The sequence below is a fragment of the Aulonocara stuartgranti genome (genome assembly GCF_965226115.1).
Source record: "Aulonocara stuartgranti genome assembly, chromosome: 6".
NCBI lineage: Eukaryota > Metazoa > Chordata > Actinopteri > Cichliformes > Cichlidae > Aulonocara > Aulonocara stuartgranti.
Window position 1 is genome coordinate 3,157,501 of NC_138944.1, and position 23,585 is coordinate 3,181,085.

The window sequence follows — 23,585 nt, forward strand, 5'->3', positions numbered from 1 at the left end:
CAGGAGCTGCTGAAAGCACTGACTCCTCTGTACAGGCTCTGTAGGGAGGAGACAGTCTGTGTGTTTTGTTTATGAAGTTGCAGATATAAAATGTTGTGCCAGCTCTAAAATTCTGGCCTTACAACAATCCCCATTCTCTCCACCCACGTTACCTTTCTTTATTGAATATCCAATATTCTAATTTTCTCATGTAAAATATGCTAAACACAACCTCTATGAATGGAGCTGATTAGCTTCACATTTATGCAACCTAACTTGAAGCCATAGCTGGCAACCTGCCTCGATTATGTCAGAGTTTTGGAAAGGCTTTGCCAGAAGAACTGGGTTGGACTGGTTCTTCTGGATCAGTCATGTCATGGCTGATATCCAGTCAGTTTAGTCATGTACTGCACAATTATTTTATATGTTACGCCCTGATTAAGAGACTGGCCAGGCTGATGTTTCCACAGATACTAGCTTACTGTTATTTGTGTATGTGACAGCCTGTAAACAAGTCCATAAGGTTCCAGCTGAGCGTTTTCACTGTCGCCATCGTGGTGTTTTGAAACTGGAAGTGTGGAGTGGATCTGACTGAGAGGCTGAAGAACAGCTCATTGGCTAACGACTTCCGGTTAACAAGCGTTGTCCTCCTTTGTGACTCGTAAAAAGGCCAAAATTAACTTAATTAAAAACAAAAAAAGACTGGAAAGTGCTAACTGAGCTCAGAGCTGAGGGCCTTTTTTCCACTGAAAAACATTATGGTTTCCTGCTGGCCATTAAATATAAAGTGCTTAATTTTTCCGATCTGGAAGCTACATCCATCTTTTGTAATGCGACTAAAGTCTAACCTTAGTGGTTCGCTGGCCACCGACTGGATGTTGATGAGTTATGGAACTGGTTTGTTTTTAGTTGTCATGCAGCTGTCGAAGTAAAATAAGTCCTGGAAAGTTCAGATGTTCTCAAGCTTAGTGAATATTTACAAAGCTATTAACTGTTTTTGCGCATCCAAGGCAACCTTGACTTACCAGGTGGATGTTCGCATCAGTTGGATTGAACAACTGGTCTTTAACGTGCCAGCTTCCCAGTAACAATAACAGTAATAATGGATTGCATTTATTTAGCGCTTTTCTAGACACTCAGAGCACTTTAAAATTGCACTATTCATTCACTCTCACATTCACACACTGGTGGAGGCAAACCACAGTTGTAGCTAGGGCTGCCACAAACGATTATTTTGATAGTCGACTAGTCACCGATTATTTTTGCGATTAGTCGACTAATCAGATCATGCATCCATTGGACGTAAAACATACAGCTTATTGCACCAGCAGCATCTGCTCTTATATAACTATAATTAGCTTACAGCTTTAAGTGTTTAAGGTAAGTGCTAACTAAAAATAAAGACAAGATGATAGTTTATTAAATTTTAATGAAATTTGCAGATTGTTTCGATGAAGTTTTATAAACTCCTTGTGTCTGTGAAGGTTCTCAGTCATCCAGGTCATCGTAGTCAAAGGAGCTTGCAAAGAAAAGCGTCTGGACTTCTTTAAGTTGCTTGAAGAAGTTTCACCTCTCATCCAAGAAGCTTCTTCTCCGTGCTATCTTACGGAGCCCCGCAGGGGACAAGGGAGAAAAAAAATTAAGACGGACTTTTGCGAGATCTCGCAAAACAAACTCGGGATCTTGCAAAACTTTTGCGAGATCTCTCAAAAGTTGAATTCCAACAATGGCGGCAGCTACTTAGTTGTAATATTACTCTTTCTGGGTCACAAAATACACTTTTAAGATATTTTGAGGCGTGAATGTAGCTGTGTAAACGTCAGATACCTGCTCGGTTTACAAGACATCACATATTTGCAAAAGTGCTCCGACGTTTTCAGAGATCTGACACCCACTAGCTCGAAGCTAACGGGAGGTCGAGACCTACTACAGCCGGGAGGAACACCGCTTTCCCGGCACATCGTGCCTCGACCTCCCGGTCGGCTTCGAGCTGGCGGCCTCCGAAGAATGCGGCTAAAACTTTTGCGAGATCCCGAGTTTGTTTTGCGAGATCTCACAAAAGTTTTTGCGAGATCTCGCAAAAGTCTGTCGTAATTTTTTTTTTCTCCCATGTCCCCTGCGGGGCTCCGTACTATCTAAACTCCTTGCTATCTAAAATATAACGGGACACCGGAGTATATTCTCGAGCATCTCATACTTCTGATAATCAGCTGTCTGCTTGACGTTTATTCAGCTGTGTAAAAACTAAAACTTTAATCTCAGCCAAACCGATTCACTCAGGAACAAATATGCACAATGTTTTGACCGTAAGAAGTAGCTACACAAATGATTTGATGCTGTCTGTATTTGGAACCTTATTAAAAGAAAATTCATAACAATGTGTCCCGAGACTGTAACATGTGCTGTAGGTTTTAACTTGGCTGTTGCTAGTTTACTGTTAGCTGTTGGTACACAGTTCTTCTTTTAAACCTTTTTAAGTAATAATCGCTGTAAATGCGTAATTAAGATTATGTTTTCTATGAACAACATTGGATATGAAGATGCTCCCAGATCGGACGAGACTCGGACGTCAGGAAACATTAGGGCCGCAGTGCAAAAAAGGGCTCATGTGACTTTCGCAGTTATCTGGAAATGAGCTGTCAAGGCCGTGTGATATGCAGGAAAAGATCGGTATGCACTCGGAAACCTTTCAGATGTTGATACTGTGTTCAGAAACAAAGGGCAGCTCGTCTTCTCTGTGATAAGACCTTGGCCTGCTGAGTGGGAGTCCAGCACAGATTAAGCTGTAACTACACACAAAGTACACAGATGCAGTACAGCGAATCCTTTTCCCACAATGCCTCCTCCTCCTGCTTTCGTGTACAGAGTGTGGTGTTCTGTGTAGGTATGCACTAATCCAGTATTTTGATCAGAGATCAGATTTGAATCAGCGATCTGGTTTGAGCATCAGTGACAACGAGCCAATCTGTTCAGAACAGCCCTGATCTGTCCTGTGTTTACTTTGAGTGCATTAGCGGCGGGGATCTAATGGCGGTAGCTATGTCTGTACTTGCTAAAGGGTTCGTATTATATGTGTTTTTGGTGTTTTCTGGGTTTGACGCAGCTCTAACCACAAATGAACGGCTGCTTGAGCGTTTTGCAGGTTCTTCTCACCAGAAAACACCAACAAGTCGTGACTGAACTTTAAATTCTCGCTCTCATCTTGGTCGGGGTCATACCTCACATTAAGACCTTTTTGGATCTCTCTGCCTCTAAATTTAGGAAATGTCTGGCCAGATTTCACATTTTGCTGTCACGGTGGGCGAACATCACGAAGGACAGACAGACAGCGGCGAGGGTCGGCCTCAGTCTGCCGTTTGTCTCAGGCTGAATGAACTTGTTCTCTCTGCAGTTCGAAAGAGAGAAATTACGTTTCTCATGGTAATCAGCAGGTCAAGTGCTCCCTGCTGTGCTGTCCATTCAACAGAGTGTGAAGGAGGAGGAGGAGGAGGAGGAGGAGGGGAAGCACCGTTTCTCCTCTCTCCCACACACTGACGATGTTCTTGTGAACTCCTGCACATCTCCAGGCACAAAGCAGAGTTTGATATCTCAGTTCGATCATTCGCCCTGTCTCTGTTTCTTCACCTCCTTTGGTGTTTTTTTAGGTTTGTGTGCTTATGCCACTCTGCCAGTATAACCTCTTTATAACAGCCTCTCACACATATGCCCTCCTGCTCTTGCCCTGGCTTTGACTGAATAGCCCGTTCCCCTGGAGACGGTGGTAGTTTCTGGTTGGTTGGCTTAGGGAGCCTCCTGCCATCCCTCGGCCCCACGGGGAGACAGAGAAACACTGTTCTGAGTATTTCTTGTGGTATTTAAAAAAATCTTTTGACTGTTTAGCAGACTGTCAGCGCTGTGTTAGACTGAAAGTGAAAACGCAGCAATACGAGCATGTGATTGTCAGAAGAGGACTCTCCCGTCCCCTTTGTGGAGCTGTTGTGGTGGAAACTCATCGAAGTATTTTAATGAAAATCATGCATGCAGCTCGAGAGGCTGCATCATGGAGCCATCAGTTGTTGCCCTTTTCAGTTCCTCTCAGCGTCTCTGCTCTTTCTGCAGGCATGCTGCCTATTAATGGGAAATTAGATTATTATTCACTTAGGGGTGGCCGATCAGGCCACAAGATCATATCTCTCGGGGTGGAATCGGGATACATCTAAATCAATCCTCCCCACAGATTTAGTTCAGCTCATGTGATCAGACTCGAGGCAAATCTCTCTGCTTTCTCTTTTCACTTTTTTTCATATCTTTATTGGAGTTTTCATGACTTTCTTTGTTGGGTTTTGGGTCTGCTGTGCTGTTCTGTTTACAACAACAGTTACTCCTCCGAGATGTGCAGAGTCTCCTAAGTGTTTTACAACCATCTGTGCTGACCGTTAGTTCGTGTGAGGTTGAAAAGTTAGGGCAGTTCATTAAAATTAAGATTTTCTACGATGTAAATACCTTCAGATTTCTAACTCAGGCAAATATGAAATATGTTAAAGCGTGATTATTTATTGCCAGTGGTTGTTGAGATTGACTAAATCATATAATTGTGTTTGTGTTACTTGTGTTAGAAACTCCGCCCCTATTAGTCGCCCACCATGAAACACCCGCACAGGAGCAGCACGGCCAGAAGTGAAGCAAAGTAAATCTAAGACAAGTGACCGGCTCTGTTGGCTTTGAGGGTTTTGGTTTTTTTAATTTTTGCAAAGACATTTATAAAAATCTAATATTTCATATGAACTTAGTAACCTCATCCATTTATTTTTCTCTCACGTATCCGAGCCTTTCTCACCCACAGACACGTTTTTGTTTTCTGTCTTTTTACATTTACGAGCTTGCATACATGTTCTCATTCATTTCAATTGACCTCCTAAATGTGATGTTAATTGACGAGGTGAGGTTCAACATGCCACCCACGCCCATTACCAGTCATGACTCACCTGTCAGTGGAGCCAGAATCCAGGAAAAGGTCACCAACATGTAGCCACACACCTGATATTTAGACTGTAGTATTGATATTTTAACCTTTGCCTCCCTCACCCAGACCACCATACTCCAGTTCTTCTGGTGGGTCACCAAGGTTTTCCTGCTCCAGCTGAGAGACATTATTAATCCAGTGTCTGTCCTGGTCTGCCCTCACTCGGACATGCCTCGCCTAGGAGGCCTGAGATCTGTGATCTCATAATTCCTCTAGCTTTGTTTTGCTTTTGGTTGCTTCTTTACTCACAAGTGATCATCACAGCAGGTAGCACAGATTTGACCCTCCTGATCCAAAGGGATTTGCATCTCCTGGATCGAACAGAGGTTCTTATGTGGACATTTAAACTCTGCATCTCTGCGTGGCATCTTTACTTAGCTGTCCTCAGGACAAAGAGGCTGAAATTGACCCAGAGTTTTGTTTGTGTCTTTTAGGAACCATCCGTCCGGTACGGAGGAGTTTTTATGATCCAGCCTCGGGCCCGGGTCAAGGTTGGCAGTGGGAGTGGGAAAACGACGCAGGCACATGGACGCCGTATGACATGGAGGTGGCCATCGCCATCGAGAGCGCCCACAGTCGTCAGCAGCCCTGCCTCGACCTGACGCCGCTCGGCTTCTGCTACCTCATTGATTTTCAGAACATGACGCAGGTTTGTTCATGTGCACCCTGAACCTTTCTTGCAGGATGCGATCTTTATTTCTTTATTTCTGAAAATTCATTTTTCTGTCTTCCTGCAGGTGAACAGACAGAGCCAGAGGTGTCGGAGGATCCAGCGGCGTGCTGACATGGCTTACCCCATAGTGTCCGGTCCGCTCCCTGTACCTAAAGGAGGAGGTGTAGGCGCGAGCGGAGGCCTGACTGGGGCCTTGCTGGGCGTTGGGGTGTCAGGAGCCAGCATGGGGGTCGGAAGCTCTGTCTACCCTAATGGAGGATTGCCAGCCACAGCATTAGGCCAGCCTTGTTCTTGCCAGCAGTGCATGCTGGTCCTCAGTGTGAAGGCCAATACAGGAGGAGGAATACAGACTCTGGGAAGACGATCTTTAACCATGCAGCGACCCAAGAACTCAGCGCCACCCCCCTCTAAATCACTAAGTCCATCGAAATCAGCCACCCTGGGACGGGGACAGCAGCAGAACGCCAACTCCAGCTACTATCAGACGCTGCCGCACGGCCTCGCCATCTCCAAGAACACCGCCTCCCAGAGGGTGAACGCCCAGCTCTTCGCTCAGTCTCTCGCCGCCCTCACCGCTGGCACCTCCTCCATGAGGATCTCCGTGTCTTCCAGCAGGCCGCCTCCGCCGTCGCTCCCGCCACCTCAGCCCCCCACATCCAACCCGAACCCTCCGTCCGTTCCACCCAAGCATTCCTCATCTTCAGCCAGCGACTCGGTGCCAACCGCCACTCTGATCACCCCTGCCAGCAGCGTAACCACGCCTCCTTCTCCTGTGCCAACTCCATCACCGGTGGTGATGAAGCCGCAGCGGTCAGCATCATCCGCAGCGACAGTGTGCCACGCGCCTTTACCACAGCGATCAAGCTTAGCCGGCCTGAGCAGACCGGCGTTGCAGAGGATTGCCATGGCTCAGTCCAGAGCGCTCATAGCTTCAGGGTGAGTGAACGAAACACACGCAGACGGTTTGTTTTGAACTTTAGCATTTTGTTTGTGTGGAGCCAGAAGTGACCAAAATTGTACAAGAGGGTGGAACATCAAATCATGGCTCTAGTATCCAGGTGAAGAGTTAAAATCACCCATCGTACAGCTGATGAAGGAAGAAACTATCCAAAGACACCAACATGTGTTTTGGAGCAGGTGGGCAGACTGCAGCAAACTAAAACAGGGACAAAGAGTTTGTTTGTGTGCACCACATTCATAGAGCTGAGAGGCATTTAGCATGTGAAGGTCGTCTTTATTTCATTTGAATACACAACAGAAGGCTGATTTGGCGTTATATTATAATCTTCTGACTCTCATGCACCCTTATTTCTGTCCAAGTGACCTTTAAACCTGCTGTTAAGTGTTATTAGGATGGCTTTGTTGTCTGAAAATACTTTTTCTGGTAGGTCTGTATTTTTAAAATGGCCAACAATCACCTTCAGCCAGTTTCAGAAGTTTTGCAGCCTTAATTGTAGCAGCATTTCCTCTTATTTATAATAGTTTTCATCATTCAACAAAAATCTGTATTGCTTTTGGCCTTGTGGTGAACTGCAGTTTTCCCCTTTGGCTGTAGCTCAAGTAGACAGTTACATGAAAACCAGCTATAGGAAATAATCTCAAACAAAAAAAAGAGGCTTTAAAAATGTGCAGGATGTTTTCTGAACATGTGTGGATAGAGGAAAAGGGATAAAAACGCTGTGCAGTCCTACTTAAAGAGAGAAACCTGCTGTGAACATGTTTATTTGTGCTATAAAGTTGGACTTTTTAACAGTCTGTGGGGAGGAACTGCAGCTTTTCAAGCTGAACCACTAAAATTAGCAGCAGTAAGCATAGCTTAGCTCCCTAAAACTGCTCTTTCCTGCTGTTTCTCAAGTCAAATTTGGGCTACAGCTGGTCTGTTCGTCTCAGCAGACTGGCTCAGCATCTCTTTTATTCGATGTTAACTGCATGTAGTTACACAGGATCAGTATGTGTTTACATTTTAAACAAAGTCTGTCTGTATCTCATACTCGTGAATTTCCCACATTGCGCAGTCTTAATGCAGTCAAATATGTACAGACTTGCACAATGAAGTGCTCTCGTTGACAGTTTGCACTCTTGCATGTTCAAACATGCACTAACGTTGTTACAGATATGCACGCCTGAGTAAGAGCTGCTAAATATTTACACACACACACACTCTGTTTGTAATGAGTCGTGTGAGACTCTGAGTGGCTCTTTTCAGAGGTGGGATTCAGAGCTGTCTCTCTGTTAATAGTTTAGTTTCAGTATCTTAGATTTGTTTGCTCAAAACGGCCTATTTTTCCCTCCTAGCAGTGGCTGACTTATAAACAGGCAGCGGTGAAAAAGAATGAGATTTGCTGTCTGGGACGTGCCTGGTGGCTTTCTTAGAAGTCTGAAAATCATATTTTTGATGGGGTTAAAGCTACAGATACTATTTAGTTTGGATTCTAGTAAAAACATATACAATGTCGAAGATTGATGTAGCTTCCAGATCTGTAAAGTGACAGAGGTGCCTTAACTCTGCATTCCTTTGAAAGGCCACCAGGGGGCGATCCCTGCGGTCACAGAAAGACTTCAGTCCTGTAGAAGTCTGTGGGAAACCGGGCCTCATCTTCCTCCCTTTGTGACCTCAGTAGACACTTTCCTGATGTTTTCTGGCCTCAGGTGTTAGTATCAGGTCATACTGAATTAAACACAAAGATCATTTCGTAAATGATGGTCCTTATCGAGTAGCGTTTACACAGGAGGCAATTTCCTCATCACATATCGCTTTGTTGCTGGCGGTGATTCCAGGTAACCTAGGTAACCCTATACTTGATTTACTATAGTGTCATATGTCAGTTAACAGAATCATCTGCTGTCATTGGTTGGCATTTTCATGGCTCACCTTCAAATAGAGAAATGTTTAATGCAGGACCCGCCCACTACATGTCACTAACTGGTTATTACGCCTGTCGTTGCTGCATGTTGTTGACTTTCCATGGTCTCTGCTGCTGGTCACATCCTGTATGGATGCCCTTTTGGAGTCTGGAATGTGTGTGCGGTTTCATATGCAGTTTTCAAAACACCCTTCATAACGAGACTTGGCTAACGCTTTGGGGTCTGTGGTAAAACATGAGTAAAATCTATATTTCCACACTAGAAATAGTCGTGTAGAATACTCGTTTATCTTATTTGAATATCCAATAAATGTTGCGCTGATGGTGCATGCAAGATCACGGTTTCAGAAAATGTAATAAAGAAGTATAATTAGAGTTTTAGACCCAACAGTAAAATAAAATACAAATAAACCAACCAGCCTCACCAAATGAATTCTGGGGTCCTTGAAATTTGAGATTTAAACCTGTTAATAGTAATGGCGGATAAATATAAACAGATAAATGCTGATAAAAAGTAAAATCAAGACCAGACTGGAGATCCAAAAGGTTAACCTGACCTTGGAACTGTTTACTTGCATTCCTGTAAACTGTGTGTCCGAGTCAAATAAATAAAATTCAGCCGAGCGTTGTGCATGTCGTCCATCTGTGAGGCGGCATCTGGAGAGCAGAGGAGAGGACGGACGAGGGAGCGTGGAGGCCGTGGGTCAGCGGCCAAAAACAAATAAATAAATAAATACGTAACAGCTTCATGGTCGCCGAAAAGGTCTGAGCACAGAGGAAACGAATCAAACGCAGCAAAGACAATCCAGAAAGCCTTGTTTACACTGACGCTCAAACTGCTGCTGGATTCATTCTGAGGCTCTTTTTTCTCTGAGAGAGAAAACTGAGTGTTCACACAGCTGAAGGTCAGTCATTTTAAGCAAGAGAGCCAATGAAGACGCATTTAAAGCTCAAAGACGTCACGGTGATATTTTCTCATGCATTGACTAACTACAAGAAAAGCCAGCAAGTGCTGACCGTTAACTTCAGACAAATTCCTCCTTTTTCATTCTCCTGAACTTCAGACTGCCACGGCTCAGTTTCCTTTTGGTTTTCATGATTTCATTTTGATCTTCTGATGCTTTACCGACTGTACTTGATTCACCTTTGCTTTACATATTCACTTATGTTCAGCTGTTGGGCCTGAAAAAAGAACATGGTAAATAAGTCTGTTTTAAATCTCGTAACCTTGTGTTAAACTTAATTACCAAACCATCATTTAAGATTACAGAAAAAGAAACGAAAGAAAAAACCTGATGTTATAACCAATCCCAGAAGGTTTATCCCGCCTACAGAACTATCTGATTGGTTTTATGGCACAAGTAAAAGCCAATTAGCCGATTATGGTGAGTTAAGGCAGCGTCAGCAGTATCGGCTACCTGTAGCTTCAGGATGTGAAAAGTGATGCCGACATGGGAGCGACTTACACTTGCACTATTTCACCCTGCAGGGGGCGACTGTTGAGCATACTACTCATTAAATAAATAAAATGCTCAAATGTGGCGGATATTTAATAAATCACGATCATGTTTGAGTCAAAAGGACATGCAGAGGGCTGACTGAGTCCACCTCCAGTAGTTGCAGAAGCAGCATTTTTGGGAAATGTGTTGCTCTTTCACCCACGTAGACTGATTTCAGTCAGTTTACAGTTACAATCAGTCTTCAGTACTGCAGCAGAGAAAAACTAAACCACAACTTTCCATGGTCTCACTCAGCAGTGACTAAAGCTTGAAACCAGTAGTTGTGTCACTCCTTTCTCAGGAAAAAGCCTTCCCCTGCACAGGAAGTGGTGCGTTTTCCGATCAACAAACAGGAATCTTACAGACTTTAAAACTGAAATCAGGCTCAGACAGTTTGAGATGTAGATTTTGATTTCTTCTCCTCCCCCCATCCGTCTCCTCCCTCCTTGCCTGTCCCGTCTCGGTGGTCGGGGGCCCCTTGGACCCTCATTGTTGGTCTCCACAGTAACCTTTGTTGGATTATCCAAGCCTGGACTGCATTAGCAGCACAATACCGAGCCTCTGCTGGGTTTCACTTCTTCTCCTCCTTCCCCCTCTCTCTCATCTCAGCTCTATTCCCTTTCCTCATATATGAATACCTTTCTCTTCATTGCAAGGAGCTGCTTTTGCTCTGCTTTTTGAGCTATTTTAAGCCTGACTTTACTTTTTTCACACTGGGTGGAGATGGTGGAATAACCCCCGGTATAGCTGCTGAAGAAGCTGAAGCTTCATATTCAGTCATTCTAGGTGGAGGAGAGGCAGACAGTGTTTGCTTATAACCCCCCAAATGACAGTGTGTGTGTGTGTGTGTGTGTGTGTGTGTGTGTGTGTGTGTGTGTGTGTGTGTGTGTGTGTGTGTGTGTGTGTGGACAGCCTCTGTCTCAGACAGCGACTGAGACAAGGAGGGGAGGGGAGTCCATGACAAAGAAACGAGTCAGCAAACTGTCAAAAGATTGATCACACAGTGCTGCAAGAAATCAGGCCAACCAAACACACACACACACACAGGCGCTCCGCTGCCCGGCTGTGAAGGCATTTAACACACACACAGTAAAAGTAAATATTGACGGACCTAACAGGAGCTGCAGTGCAGAATGTCTTATCTCTCTCTCCAGAGGGGGATTGTGGGAAAACAGGACAAAGGGAGTGATTGAGTTGGGGGGGGCTGCACAGACTCAGCATACTGAGGAAAAATGAAGCCAAAGTCGGGGGTGAGACAAGGACGGGACAAAGGGGCGACACCTGTTTAGTTCACCAACAGGTTGCAGTTTTTAGCTTGAGCGGCCTGTAGGGGGAGCTGTAAGCACAGACAGGCTGAGCTCAGTCTCATCTGGTGCTTTTCACACACTCACACAAATGATAGAGGTTTTTATTTGGTCATTATCTGCAGGTTTGGGGGGGGGGGGGGTTGAAAATAACAACAAACCCAACCATAAAAAAAAGCAAATTATCGATTAAAAAAAAGTCCTAAAGATGAACAAATTCCAAGATAAACACAAAACAAAAACAGACATGAAGTGGGGAAAAATAACGACGGAGCAACATGGAGAGAACAGGATGGTGTGACTGTGCACACGCCGCGCCCTGAGTGAGGTTTGTGACCTCACGGTGATGTGACGGTGACCAGGCTCCAGTCATCGGTGTCGTGTTTCACCGTGTCCATTAAACTGCGGTCAGATTAACCATAAATTATTCATCACCAATCAGAAACACTCGGTTATGTTATTTTATATGAATTACAATGTATCCGTTTCTTTCTAAAACTAGAAAAGTGAAGTAATATTGTTCCTGGACAAAGATTTCTTTTCTTATTAGTTTACTATATTTCTCATAGGTTTTCTCATAAATTTGCGATTTCTTGCTAATAAATTTGTTTTTTTCCTTATTATTGTTTTTCTTTTATCCCTTATTTTTCCAGCATTTTTTCTCACACATTTACAAATGTCTTGTATTAAATTTACAATTTTCTTCTTGTAAATTGGCAATTTTTTCTTTTCTAATTTGATTTTTTTCTCTTAAATTAATATTGAAACATGGTACCAGGAACAAAAGTCTGCTCACATTTGCCTTAATCAATCTTTCAGCTGCAGGAGAAAGTTGAACCTCGAGGAGTGACGAGTGAGCCGAGACAGCCAGACCAAACATGTCTGCGTTATACATTTACACCAATTACAGAGTTAAACTCGGGGCAGCTCCGACAGCCTCTTTAGAACATTCACATAACTTCATCATGAATATTTCTGAACCTCTGATCGAGCCTGCCATTATTCATTCAGCACATGCCCCTCCTTCTCCCAGCATGCATTTAAAATGTCGCACAACCCGTCCAGCACTTTCTGTCACATCAATTTTTTTTAAAGCAGAGGAAGCCTGCTCGGGTGTGTGTGTCTGTAAATGAGTGTGTTATTGTCTGCTGTCTAAATCAGTCCAGCTGATGACCATCTGGGCCCGAGGGGAGCGGGAGGAGCAGCGGCGGAGGGATGGAGGGATGGAGGTGAAACAAAGCCGAGGGAGGGTGTGATCTGGTGGGAAGCAGGCAGAGGGGAGGAGGGCGGTTTGAGGTCGTGGGGGGTCAAGAGACTCATCTCATTCATCCCCTTTCCCCCCCAGGCGCACACTCGGTTTTTTCTTTTTGAAAAGTCTCTTTCTTTGCTGCTCGTATTTCCATCGGCGCTCACGGGCTTCCTGCGTCTGCCCGATTACTTCCTCCTCTCCCAGGAGAGTGGACTTAGATGGAGATGAAGATAATATTAGTTCTGTTTTTATTCATAATTATGATGTACCTGTTGTTGGGCTGATACCAACACAGAGATGTGATGAGCTCTTCAACACGCAGCATTTTAGAGAGTTTTCCAGGACACACAGCTCTCTGAGTACCCTCCTAAGTACAGAGGTGTCTGCAGAAAGAAGAGAGATTTTCCTTTGAATTACAGTTCAGTGAAATTCCCTTTAAGGAAGAAGTGTGACCCTTCAAGATAAAGCTGAGATTTTTCCTTCAGGAGATGCAGTGTGGAATAAAGGCAGTCAGCACATCAGTGGGGCAGCTGGAAAGTGTGTTAAGTTGAAGTCCACGAGGCTTATCCTCCTGCTAACACAGCAGCTTATTAAATATTAATAGATCCCGTGAGAAGCAACCAGCGATTAGCGCCCGCGTGTGTGTGTGTGAGATTCCTGCCGTCGTTGTCACTCGCCGACTTGATCCGGTGCAGATCCAACATGGTGTCGGTGTTTCCCCTCTGTCATCAGCGAGCGCGCTGCTACTCGCGTGTTGTCATAAATAAATCTTTAAGAGCTTAAACGACTTTGAGTGCACACGACAGCAGAGCGCTCATTTGACACGCTGAGCTCGTTAACGCAGATGGAAATATGACGAGATTACGACGTGATAGTCGTCCTGCTACACACAGCAGTTGGATTATTGTTAAAATAGACCTTTCATGTGAACTGATGTGATTCAGTTGTTGGTCCTCAAAATGCACTGATGGATTCTGCTGGAGGAGGATGAGGGATGGGCATTGCGAGGATTTATCAGTACCAGTATAACTCGACACTGATTCTTCTTGTATATTGAAATAACGTAACTGAATAAAATGGATCGGATGTCTGATCCAGCTCATTGCATCACCATTGATTATGCTGTCCACGTTCTTATGAGACACTGGGAAGTTCACCGGTGATATTTTACTCATCTCAGCCTCATAATCAGCAGGTGTGACACATTTTTGCACGCTGAACACCACCACACTCTGCACTGGATAAATCCAGCCTGTGAAAATATGATCCTGCGTGTAAAAATGGCTGTAATTCTTACACAGTAAATGCAAGACTTTTGTTAAACTCTTTGAGTTAAAGCTCAAGTTTGGACTTTGAACACATCTTGATTGTTTAATTTAAAATCTTCTGTGTTGATTTTCTTTGTTGGCACATTGTCCAAAAGTTTATGGGCTGTCAGAGCTGACGGCTGCTGCCTCGGGCTGTAATGATGTGTACAGGGATGTGGGTGCACTACGTGCCTCATACCGCCTTAAATAAGTTAATACATGAAGTGAGTGGAGGGCTGACTGCACGCTAAGCAGGATTGATCCGTTTATCGTTAAGGCAAAGAGTCTGTTTGTGTCAGTGCGTTATCCTGCTTTAAAAAACAACAGCCGTCTGTTTTAAGCTTGAGAAAGTTAAACCTGTCCTAAAGCTTTTTAAAAACCAAATCAAAGTCTCTGGGATTTTCCTTTGGGCACCAAATTATTCATATGAGGAAAACGATAAATCTCATCTGGTACTTCTTACAAAACAAAATTTCTTTGTATCAAAATCAGTAGAAAAAAATTAAAACTTGAGCTGTTTGAGTGAATATTGGTATCATTTTAAAAAACGGTGACTCTGTAATACTTTAATCAACAACAGATTAGAACAGAATCGTCACAGTCGGGTTTTCATTCATCCATTTTTATTCCCGTGCTTCTATTTCAAACTAAATGTGGTTTGTAGGAATTAAAATTTGTTGTGTGGAAACACTGAAAAATCAAAGCGTGTGTCTAATAAATCTGCTCCTCTCCGTCTGTTTAAAAACACAGAAACTGTATGTCCCGCTAGGCGAAGCGGATCCACGTGTTTGTGGTAGGAGAAATAACACGACTGCACACAAGCAGCTTCGGTCATCGTGTGTGAGAGCTGAAGGCAGAAAGTGTGTTCAGTGTTGTGTTACTCGTGTTTGGAGGTTCTTGGTATTCGAGTGCGTATGTTTACTCTTCTTCTCCTCACACCTTCTGTTTATCTGCTTATAAGCGTGAACAAACACCTCTCACACACTTCCTGATGCACACAGATAGCAGTGAGTCACTCGCTCGTGCGTGGTCATGCGTCGCTGAGTGAGGTAGGTGAAAGCTGCTTAGTGGCCTGTTAAAGCTTAACCAGCAACAGGAAACAGCAGATCATCGCTGCCGTCTCTCAGGCCTGTCGCACGTTCCCTGTTTGCATTTGTGTCGTGGCAGGGGGAGCCAAGCCAGCCCCTTCGATAGCTCAGTTGGTAGAGCGGAGGACTGTAGAGGCTGATCACAGTGATCCTTAGGTCGCTGGTTCGAATCCGGCTCGAAGGAGGTGCTCTGTTTTCTCTCCTGTAGAGGACAGAGCTGGGACACAACACTGGATTTTGAGTGTTTGCTCAGTGTGTGTAAAACATGGAAGTCACTACCGGTTTGTTATTCTGCGTTCCAGATACCTCAGAACTCGGATGTCAGAAGCACGTTCAAGGAAAAGTGTTATTTAGAGAGTCAAAAATACACAACAGTGAGAGTACAGAATAAAGCTTACTGTTCAGTGCTGCCATCGTGGAGCATCTGCTCCAACTGTCTGAGTTGCTCCGCCAAAAACTTAAGGAACGCATCGTTAAGCCCAGTCTATCAGCTGTGTGGTCATCAAGCTGGAAAAACAGAAGAAAGACGGATGATGGATGGCTTAAAATGAAACGCAACTAATGAAAGCAACATAAAAAATGACGTTATTCTTTATTTTACTCGTCTTTTATGTCATCAGAAGAGTGAAAGAAGTCAGTGTGGTAGAACGTGACCTAAGCGGCTGAAGAATGGCAGGAGACAGAAGCTGTCCATTTATTCACCATTTTATGACCAAACAATATTTACAAAAAAATAAATAAGAAACTCAACTCCATAGCTAACTCAGTTCGAATAAACATAACTGAAGTTAAATCAGGTCAGACTGCACACAGCTACACTGACCTGGTCATCCCCCCAAACACCTGCTTTCATCTGCTTAAATAGTCCACTCAGCCCTGGACTAATCCATTAGGTATGTAAGGCAAACATTTCTATACTCAAACCTGTACAGCTACTCTTTCCAAGCAATCAAACTCTGCAGTGTGTAGTCGATACATATTACAACAAATCCATTTCTCTATAAACACTCTGAAATCAGCTTTATCAAATAACACTCGGTCTCTTCTTGTGACCTTGTGACCCCTTCCTGATTAACCAGGAAGCTATAAATACAGGAAGTGAAAGTACATTTCCTCCTTTTGCTCCTGGAACAGAGGTGGGTAAGGTGAGTTCAAACTAAACCGTTTAACAGTTGAAATAAACAACCTGTTAACTTACCAAACTTGTCAGATTTAAACCAGGATGTTATGTTACATAATCTGTAAAAGTGCAAAACATAAACAAACCCGGGATAGTACATGTTTGCCTATTACAGAGTAGATATGAGAGTTACAGATTTCAAAATGGGCTGTGGTCGTTTTAAATCTGGTGATTGAATGTTAAAACAAGCTTGTTGAGCGATCTGCAGGGTGTAAATATCATAATAATAAAAGTAACAGTCTGTTAACATAATAAGACTTCCTGGACAGTCTGTTGTAAGCTGTAGTATTTTCAGTTTTCACCTGACCTGAGGCTTCAGTGTGAAACAAAAACAGAAAAAACATTGATTATTAGAAAGAAATTCACTGGTGTGAGTCAGTCAGTGTGTGTCCCTGCAAGGTGGTGATGACGATGGGCTTCGTGACGAGGCAGGTAATCCCAGCAAGCAGCTGTGTGACGTCCATCTCTTTGAGCTCAGTGAGCAGATGGAAACTCCGAGGATTAGCTCTCATAAACACACACACACACACCCGGCAGTCCTGCACACACTCCTCCAAACAAAACGGTGCACAGAGGAAGAAGACGCGTACGTGACACATCGAGGAGATAAAAATAACGAGTGAATTTCTTCTTTATTTGGTTCCATTTCTGTCTCTCTGCGCGTTTACCTGTGTGAAAATGACAGTCATCAGTTTTTCTTAGTGAGTATTGAGGTTTAGTGTGTGATCTGAGCGCCTGTGAGGAAGCGTGGAAACACATCGGGCTAAATGGTTTGTCTTCTTCTCCTGCAGCGTGCCCACCGTCCCGGTGAAGAACCTCAACGGATCCAGTCCTGTTCACCCTGCACTGGCCGGTAAGAATTATCCAAGACATTCAAATATCTCAATACAGCTACACGAGGGAAACCAAATAACTGGCCGTTTATTGCAATATAAACGGGATCCACGACTTTGAACAGTCTGCTGTTACCAGTAACATCATTAGCACATAAGTAGGTCAGGATCTGATGGCAGGTGTCCTTCTGTACAGTCTGCCGGTCACCTTTTCATAATTCCTGTGCTCCACCACCAGATTTTTCCATGGCTGACTATCTAATTTTTATAAATATTTGAGTATATCTCTTCCTCCCCTCACCCCAACCGGTCGCAGCAGATGGCCCCGCCCCTCCCTGAGCCTGGTTCTTCCTGTTAAAAGGAAGTTTTTCCTTCCCACTGTGCTTGCTCATAGGGGGGTCATATGATTGTTGGGTTTTTCTGTGTATGTAATGTTGCAGGGTCTACCTTACAATCTAAATGCACCTTGAGGCGACTGTTGTTGTGATTTGGCGCTGTATAAATAAAATTGAATTGAATATAAACAACTTTAGCGTTAGTAAGAATGCAGAAACCACAGCGCTCTTCTCACAGACTGTTTCTTTCGGTTGTGTTTCAGGGATCACGGGAATCCTGATGAGTGCTGCCGCTCTGCCCGTGTGTTTGACCAGGCCTCCGAAGCTCGTGCTTCACCCTCCGCCTGTTAGCAAGAGCGACGTCAAGCCGGTGCCCGGCTTCGGCCACTGCTGCAGGAAGACCACCAAGAAACAGGCTCGCAAAGGTACGCGTGGTGATCTCTCCATTTTGACCTCTCAGCTTTCACAGTTGTAGAGATGTTGAACCATCAGCCGCAGGTTTCATCCCGTCGTCTCCCGTCCTTCTCTCTGTACGCAGGTAAAACTCCAGAGGAGGTGGTGAAGAAGTACCTGCAAAAAGTAAAAAGTCCACCAGAGGAGGTGAGACCTCAGTTTTTTATCATGAAATTCCATACCACGTGCAGAGATAAAGGGGAATGAGCCTTTCCTCTGTCTGAATATTTCCCAGGACTGCACCATCTGCATGGAGCCACTGGGGGGCCCGTCTGGATACAAGGGTCCAGGGGTGGGGCCTGTGTCCAGGGCGGAGTCAGTTGGACGGCTGGCACAGTGCGGGCACCAGTACCACTTCCAGTGTCTGGTGGCCATGTATAATAACGGCAACAAGGACGGCAGGTTAGAACCAGACCACGCTCCTCATCCTCTCAGGTTTTAGGAAAGTCCTTCGTTTAATGGATCTGCTTCCTCCTCTCTTCAGTCTCCAGTGTCCCACCTGTAAAACCATCTACGGCGTGAAGACTGGAAACCAGCCGGCAGGGAAGATGGAATACCATGTCATCCCACACTCTTTACCGGGCCACCCCGACTGCAAAACCATACGCATCATCTACAACATCCCACCAGGCATTCAGGTACCTCCAACACTTCAAACACCTGGACCAGCGGCCCTGTTTGGCCCTCACAGGTGGCGTTTGACACCCTCTAACGTTGCTCCTCTCCTTTCAGGGACCAGAGCACCCGAATCCAGGGAAGCCCTTCACTGCCAGAGGCTTTCCCCGACACTGCTACCTCCCAGACAGCGAGAAAGGACGCAAGGTAACCACCAACAGACGTCCATTCGTCCCGCTGTCAGATTTGTTTAGTGTTAGATGGTTTCGGTTTGGGTCGCCCAGTTTTGGAGATGTCTGCTGTAGAGATGGACACCTCACTTCAGTATAATTAAGCTCAAAGTAGAATGGGAGGCGGAGACTTCTGCTACCAGGCTCCTCTCCCGAGGTACCACCTCTGTCTGGGTGACCCCTTTGTTGTCCTGCTAAATGCTCAAGCTGATGGGGGACTTCCCATGATGCACTGGGCATTTCAATTGGTTAGTTTATGGCCTGGTAAATGGCCTGCATTTGTATAGCGCTTTTCTAGTCCATAGGACCCCAAAGCGCTTTACACTACATTCAGTCATTCACCCATTCACACACACATTCACACACTGGCGATAGCAAGCTACATTGTAGCCACAGCTGCCCTGGGGCGCACTGACAGAGGCGAGGCTGCCGGACACAGGCGCCACCGGGCCCTCTGACCACCACCAGTGGTGGTGGTCAGAGGGTTTAGTCCGTTACTTCCTCCCCACTTTACCAAGGTCTTGTCACTGTGGGGGCTATCTTATTGGTTTTCTCTCTCTGATACCTCACAGTGTACAGTGCCTATAACCAGTCTGCAGTCAGCGGGGAAAATATGGATGTTTGATTTTAGGCTGGGCTGAATCTCTAATTTTTTTTCGCCTCTCAGGTACTCAGACTGCTCCTGGTAGCGTGGGACCGCAGGTTGATCTTCTCAGTGGGTACTTCAAGCACTACAGGAGAGTCGGACACCGTCATCTGGAACGAGGTAACTTCAGACCTAAGAGTGAATCGGATTGGTTGTTAGTTTGTGATGTAAAGACTGACACGTTCTCCCGTCGCTTCCCTTCATTTTAAGGTCCATCATAAGACGGAGTTCGGCTCCAACCTGACGGGCCACGGCTTCCCCGACCCCGGACACCTCGACAACGTCCTGGAAGAGCTGCGAGCTCAGGGCATCACGGAGGGCGACGCACTGATGGAGAAGTGAGAGGGCAACGCGAGAGGAGGAGACGGAGGGTGGAAGGGAAGAGGAGGCGGCTGAACCATGAAAATAATAGGAGGAGGAGGAGACAGAATCTCTCTGCCAGCAGTTAGCAGGGGGCGCAGGGCGATTTGGGGTAACGGGGGATGCTGAATTTGTTTAGTCACATCAACCGCAGTGAGTGGAAGTTTGAAGAAGCAGCAGCAGCTCTAGAAAAGCCAGAGTGACGAGGAGGAAGAGGTGGATTTAGGTACTAAACGACAGCGGTCAGAGTGAATCCGTACTAATAATAAAAATAAGTTTACTTTACTGGGAAAGAGTCAAAAAAAGAAGGAAAAAAAGTTAGAGCAGTTCAATAAAAACTGGGAGAGGAAGGACAAAGAGAGGAAGACTACGGAGCAGCTTGGGGCTGTAAGGACAGAGGGAGGAGGGGCAGCAGGAAGAACGAGGGATGGTGCACGGACGTAGCGTAGGATAGGAGTAGAGTAACACTAACTTTTCGGAGAGGAGGAGAGGCTGAGTGCTGCCTTTGTTCAAACCACCTGCTCGCCTGCGGTTGAAGTGCAGTGCTGCGGCGCCCCCTGGCGGGTTTTCTTTTGAACTACATGTCAGTCTGCAGGCTGAGTTATCCACTTTATTTCCTCATTGTTACTATAGTCCTCCTCATTTAGTTATTCCATATTTTACCTCTTAACCTGATGGTTTTACACGAGCTCAGCTCTGTGTGATCATGTGTGTGTGAAATGACTAAAGACCAAACCGACCCCCGCTCACCTGCTGGGCGCCTTCGGAGTCTTACTATCGAGCCACTGTGGTACGAGTTAACCTTAGACACAGGTACCATTTTCTTTATTTCATTCTTTTGTTCCTGACAGATCAGAGTTTCACTGGATGCAGTTTTTCTCTCTATGAAGCGTTTCATTAGAGCTGTGATGAACGTCTCGGGTAGCGGTTAAAGAGGAGGGAGACACGAGCGTGAGGATGGGATCAGATTGGGCAGGAGGTCTGAAGGTCAGGAGATCTGCTGAGTGACAAAAAAGGGCTGTTGCACGCTTTTTTAAAAAGCAAAACAATAAAAACAATATCAAATTTATGGTGTTGTAGGGCTTCGTTATCTCTGGGCTTTGGCCAGCAGTGACCTCCTTCTCACACTAGACCTGTTTGCAGCTGAGCATGAAGCAGACAGATGAGAATTAGTACCTTCAAAAACAGGCTAATCTGAGGGTGAAGGTTAATCTGTAGATCTGCCGGTCAAACGTTCCTGTGGCCCTGAGATGCAGGTAGGGACCGAAGGGATAAGATTGAGGACACAAGGAGCAGAAATGAGACTCCTCCACAAACGTATCTGAGGAGCTCATCATGCAGAAGGAGCTCAGCTGAGGTGTTTTAGGCAGGTCCACAAAGGAAGAGGCCCTGGACACGCTCGAGAGATTATGCCTCTGAGCTGGTTCTAACGCTGTGGTGTTGGAGGAGGCTGCTGATAGAAAACAGATGGAATCTCCTCATCTCTCAAAACATCTGCATTTATAGAGTCGCCAGTCGAATCTGATTAAAAACTGCTTCAAAGGTTTGACCACTTAAAAGCTTTTTAGCCCACAAACATTAAACATTATAAACATCTCTGGCTCCTCCCATGAGAACAGAAACCACACTAGGTCTTCATCTTTGCTGCGCCCGCCACGCTGTGAGATGGGCCGGAATAAATGGCATTCTGGGGAACTGTAGAAAAACATTGCAAATTTCATGGTTTAAAATTTTCTTCTTCTTCGGGAAATGTTCTCAATAGCTGTCAAATAAACAGCTAGTGAAATGATTCCTGAGTATTAGGGCCGTCACAGCACCACTATCCAGTTTAGGGCAGCCTCCTGAAAACATCACCGTCATCCGACACGACCACCGGCTTCTTCTACGCCCATGGACGTTTGTGCTGGCCTTTAGCCACACCCACACTGTTATCGTTTGAAAACCAATCGTAAATCCTTAACGGACCAATCAGCACACATTAGCACCAGGATTGATTCATTTGAGTACATCTCTTCCTAGGATTCATTTAAGAAAGCGTGCTCCCACCCTGTCTCTCCACTTGTCTCCACGACTGAAAACATTTTGCCCAGTCTCTGAGTTGGGTCTCTAAATGACCTCTTATCTCGACGTCTGTGTACTGTGTATGCCACAAACATTCTCCCGTTTTAAGCTTTTATTTTGGTGAATACGACAATGGTACTTCCTTCACTTCTTTATTACATTTTTTTTAATGGTATTTAGGTACACCTTTGCTTTTTAATAGCATATTTCTTGACACTATTATAGATTAAATTGCCTTTTCATTCTTTTGTACATTTATGTTGTATTGAATATGCTCCTTTTTTTTTGTTTTGATTTTTTTTATGTCATAACGTGTTTACAAAGACAGTATTATTAAATATGTCTTTTTTCCTCCCCCCCTGTCAGTGTACAGAAGCTGATTTGCATCATCTTTTCTTTTGGAAAAGGAATTTGATGGTAGACTTTTATCTGAGTGTGACATGTAATGAATTTGAATAGAGAGTCAGACACCTTGTACACTTGCTGTTCTGTGAGGTTTCTACATATCAGCTGTCCTGCTGCTGTTCTGCAGACATTTGAAGGTTTCACAGCAGATATTTGTAGATGGGATCGTCCAGCCGCAAATAAAATATCTGAAAATGTTATTAAAAAAATCACAACTTCCTCTTATGTTGATGCAGTTTCAGCTCTTTGGCTCAAACACTGCACAGCGACTGAGGAGAATGCTGATTTTGTATGATCAATTAGGTCTTAAATTGTCTTTTTATTAATAAAAGAATGCTTTGAAACAAACAAAGTTTCATTTCTGTTTGTCTTGTCTGGCTCATCCGGATCCGGACCTGAAGTGTGCACTGTCTGAGGCCGTTTGAACACTTTGAAATGTAGGTTTTTCTTTTTATCCATGAAGGTGGGAGGTTTGATGCTGGGTGTTAGTATGGGATAGGGAGAAAGGGACGGGAGAGCGTCACAGACATGACAAGGAAAGTGTAAGTATTTCCAGAGTAACTGCTGGAGTGTGAATGATTACTACAAGAGAAAAAGAAAGAAAGACTGAAACTTCATTATTGTGTTGGTCAGATCTTTAGTGGCTGCAATGAGGGACGTAAACTAGAAAAACAGATCCCAGTGCGTGTTTTGATCAAAACAGCTGTGACGCTGCTCAGTCCACATCCCCCTTCGATAGCTCAGTTGGTAGAGCGGAGGACTGTAGAGGCTGATCACAGTGATCCTTAGGTCGCTGGTTCGAATCCGGCTCGAAGGAGAGATTTCTTTTCACAAAAACTTTGGCCAAGATCTCTGTGTTTATAACGCGGACTTACTAAATGAAACGCGATTATTTTTGCACGTAACAGTTTTGGCGTATACCTCACGTGACCTAACAGGTGTGTCCACGTGAAATTGAATCGCTTGCGTAAAACATGAATTATGCTCAAACAAAACATGTGTTCCCTGACCGGGAATCGAACCCGGGCCGCGGCGGTGAGAGCGCCGAATCCTAACCACTAGACCACCAGGGAGTGATACACATCAACCCTGTGTATGACGATGAAAAGTCTGTAAAGGTGATCTCAGCCAATGATATAATTTGTTGTTCTTTAGCCTGGTTCTGCTAACATTTCTTCCTGTTAAAAGGGAGTTCTTCCTTGCCACTGTCACCAAAGTGCCTGTTCATGGAGGTTCATATGATTTTTCAGGGTTTTCTTCATTTTCTTCGTATCATTGTAGGATTTTTACCTCACAATATAAAACACCTTGAGGCAACTGTTGTTGTGATTCTTACCTTACCAGCTGTAAGTAAAATTGAATTGAATTGAAGAACTAAACAAAAAAACAAACAAAACAAATTAAAGTGAAATAATTATATAATTCCGTAATTAAGCTATAACATACATTTTCAAGATGTTTTTTTTCATCCTCTGTTATGTCCATACTCTTCTTCTTCATCA

The 23,585-nt window shown here is 44.6% G+C and overlaps 1 protein-coding gene across 2 annotated transcripts in view; it reads left to right on the forward strand.

Moving 5' to 3' along the window:
- Positions 1-22,435, forward strand: part of LOC309708202 (E3 ubiquitin-protein ligase DTX4-like) — a 41,069-nt gene extending 18,634 nt beyond the window's left edge. For both annotated transcript variants that reach the window (XM_082536008.1, XM_082536009.1), the window contains exons 3-12: positions 5,416-5,630; positions 5,719-6,590; positions 16,937-16,998; positions 17,577-17,738; positions 17,852-17,913; positions 18,002-18,168; positions 18,251-18,404; positions 18,499-18,588; positions 19,279-19,377; positions 19,468-22,435. In XM_082536008.1, coding sequence (XP_082392134.1) covers positions 5,416-5,630; positions 5,719-6,590; positions 16,937-16,998; positions 17,577-17,738; positions 17,852-17,913; positions 18,002-18,168; positions 18,251-18,404; positions 18,499-18,588; positions 19,279-19,377; positions 19,468-19,599 — 2,015 coding nt within the window. In that variant the 3' untranslated portion in view covers positions 19,600-22,435. The remainder of the gene's footprint in view (positions 1-5,415; positions 5,631-5,718; positions 6,591-16,936; positions 16,999-17,576; positions 17,739-17,851; positions 17,914-18,001; positions 18,169-18,250; positions 18,405-18,498; positions 18,589-19,278; positions 19,378-19,467) is intronic.
- Positions 22,436-23,585: the final 1,150 nt, after the last annotated feature.